The sequence below is a fragment of the Branchiostoma floridae genome, chromosome 18 (assembly GCF_000003815.2).
Source record: "Branchiostoma floridae strain S238N-H82 chromosome 18, Bfl_VNyyK, whole genome shotgun sequence".
NCBI classification, from domain to species: Eukaryota; Metazoa; Chordata; class Leptocardii; order Amphioxiformes; family Branchiostomatidae; genus Branchiostoma; species Branchiostoma floridae.
The window spans coordinates 110,163-111,991 of record NC_049996.1 but is presented as its reverse complement, the minus strand read 5'-3'; the positions used below and the strand labels follow the sequence as shown (position 1 = coordinate 111,991).

The 1,829-nt window shown below is 41.8% G+C and overlaps 1 protein-coding gene across 1 annotated transcript in view; it reads left to right on the top strand.

The window, feature by feature from the left end:
- Positions 1-1,829, top strand: part of LOC118406182 — a 47,100-nt gene extending 45,271 nt beyond the window's left edge. The window contains exon 31 of the mRNA XM_035806065.1: positions 1,759-1,829. Within this exon, the coding sequence (XP_035661958.1) occupies positions 1,759-1,763 (5 nt within the window). The 3' untranslated portion in view covers positions 1,764-1,829. The remainder of the gene's footprint in view (positions 1-1,758) is intronic.

Genomic DNA, 1,829 nt, shown 5'->3' with positions numbered 1-1,829 from the left:
TGAACATTTGATCAAGTGGGGCATAACTATGTTGGAGTGAGAAGGGGGTGTACGTACCGTATGACTTGTCACGTTACAGCATACATATTTGGTTCAATGTTGCTATGATATGCCCTATTGCGGGAGAGCGTAGCCCGCTATCGGTTCGATATCGTAACGTCCCTGTTGAAACATTGTACACGTATTTTCGCTTGTTTAAGGTTTCCTTTTCCAAAACGTTATTCTGACACAGAAATTGTAAAGCTATGCAAAGGGGACGTATGGGCATCGTTCAAAAGGCCCCTTTAGGCTTACCAAAACGACGTTTTGTTCAAAGCAGCGTAGACGTATTTACGTCTATTTTCGCTTCTTTAAGGTACCTTTTTCAATACGAAATTTTGACACGGAAATGATGCCATAGTTTTGGTAGGCCTGAAGGGGCCTTTTGAACGATGCCCATAGGTCCCCCTTGCACAGATTTACAATTTCCGTGTCAAAATAACGGTCTGGAAAAGGGTACCTTAAACAAGCAAAAATACGTGTACGATGTTTCAAGAGGGACGTTACGATATCGTAACGATAGCGTGCTACGCTCTCCCGCAATATGGCATATCATAGCAACATTAAACAAAATATGTATGCTGTAACTTTACAAGTCACACGGTACGTACACCCCCTTCTCACTCCAACATGGTTATGCCCCACTTGATCAAGTCAACGTTACCATCAGGTACTGGGTACGTGTCACTTGAAATCAAAGCATCGTCACCCTTCCACCCCCCATTCCAAACATGGTTATGTCCCACTTGATCAAATCAACGTTACCATAAGCGACGCCTGGCGGACCATTAGGTACTGCGTACGTGTCACTTGAAGTCGAGACCCTTCCCTCCCCCATTCCAAACCATACTCTTCTTGGCGAAGAGAATGATCTGAATGGAGTGTTTGACTTTAGTAGAGTAATTTTGGCACTTTATTTTTGTGACTCGTAAGCAGGCCTGGTACTCGTTCCATGAATTTACAATCATAAAATACTCTACTCAGATATGCTGAAAACAAACATGGATGTTCTATATACCAAACGTTGGGCGAAAAAAGGATTGATTGAATCACTGTCAACTGCGGCCGTCAACTACGGCCATAACAACCGGATGATACAGTGTTTAACAGAAACAGGGGAATTTGGGCACTTTTTCGCGACCTTCTCACGTAAGCAGGCCTAGTGCAGGGTAGTTATATTAACAATGACGATAAGTTTGATACCATTAGAAAGAAAATCATTCAAGCTTTCAATAGATATATAATATATTGAAATTGCTGCAGAAACAACAGAAATATGGTCAACTGAAGCTAATATTCCAAACTTTTTGTGCCGAGTTTAGTTTTACTTCTACAACAACGCTCTTTGCTATTTTATAAGTGTGACCTGTAAGTTACCAGTACAATCAAGGATAGAACATGACATGTTTTCCAAATTTCAAATATTTTTTTATAGATCTTCATCAATGTGCACGCGATGATGTCATCCATAACATTTACTGCCTCACATTGTAGTCAGCCCCTACCACCCCCCCACCCCCCAAGTAAAAAGACTCGGAGGCCGAGGACGTGCTACTTAAGTGATTAAACCTAGGGGGATACATTCCACTAACACTTTGGAGATCTCACAAATGCAGCTTTTCTTGATATTATCATCTTTTTTAATAAATGATTAAATTTGGCAAAAGAAATTGTCAACCCAGAATTCGAGTGAAGTTCTATTTTTGTATGTCATACTAGGCTAGAGGCCACTGCGGAGGCAAGCCCAGTCACGGACCTACACCCTGTTGTGCCGGCGGCGGTTGGTGAAC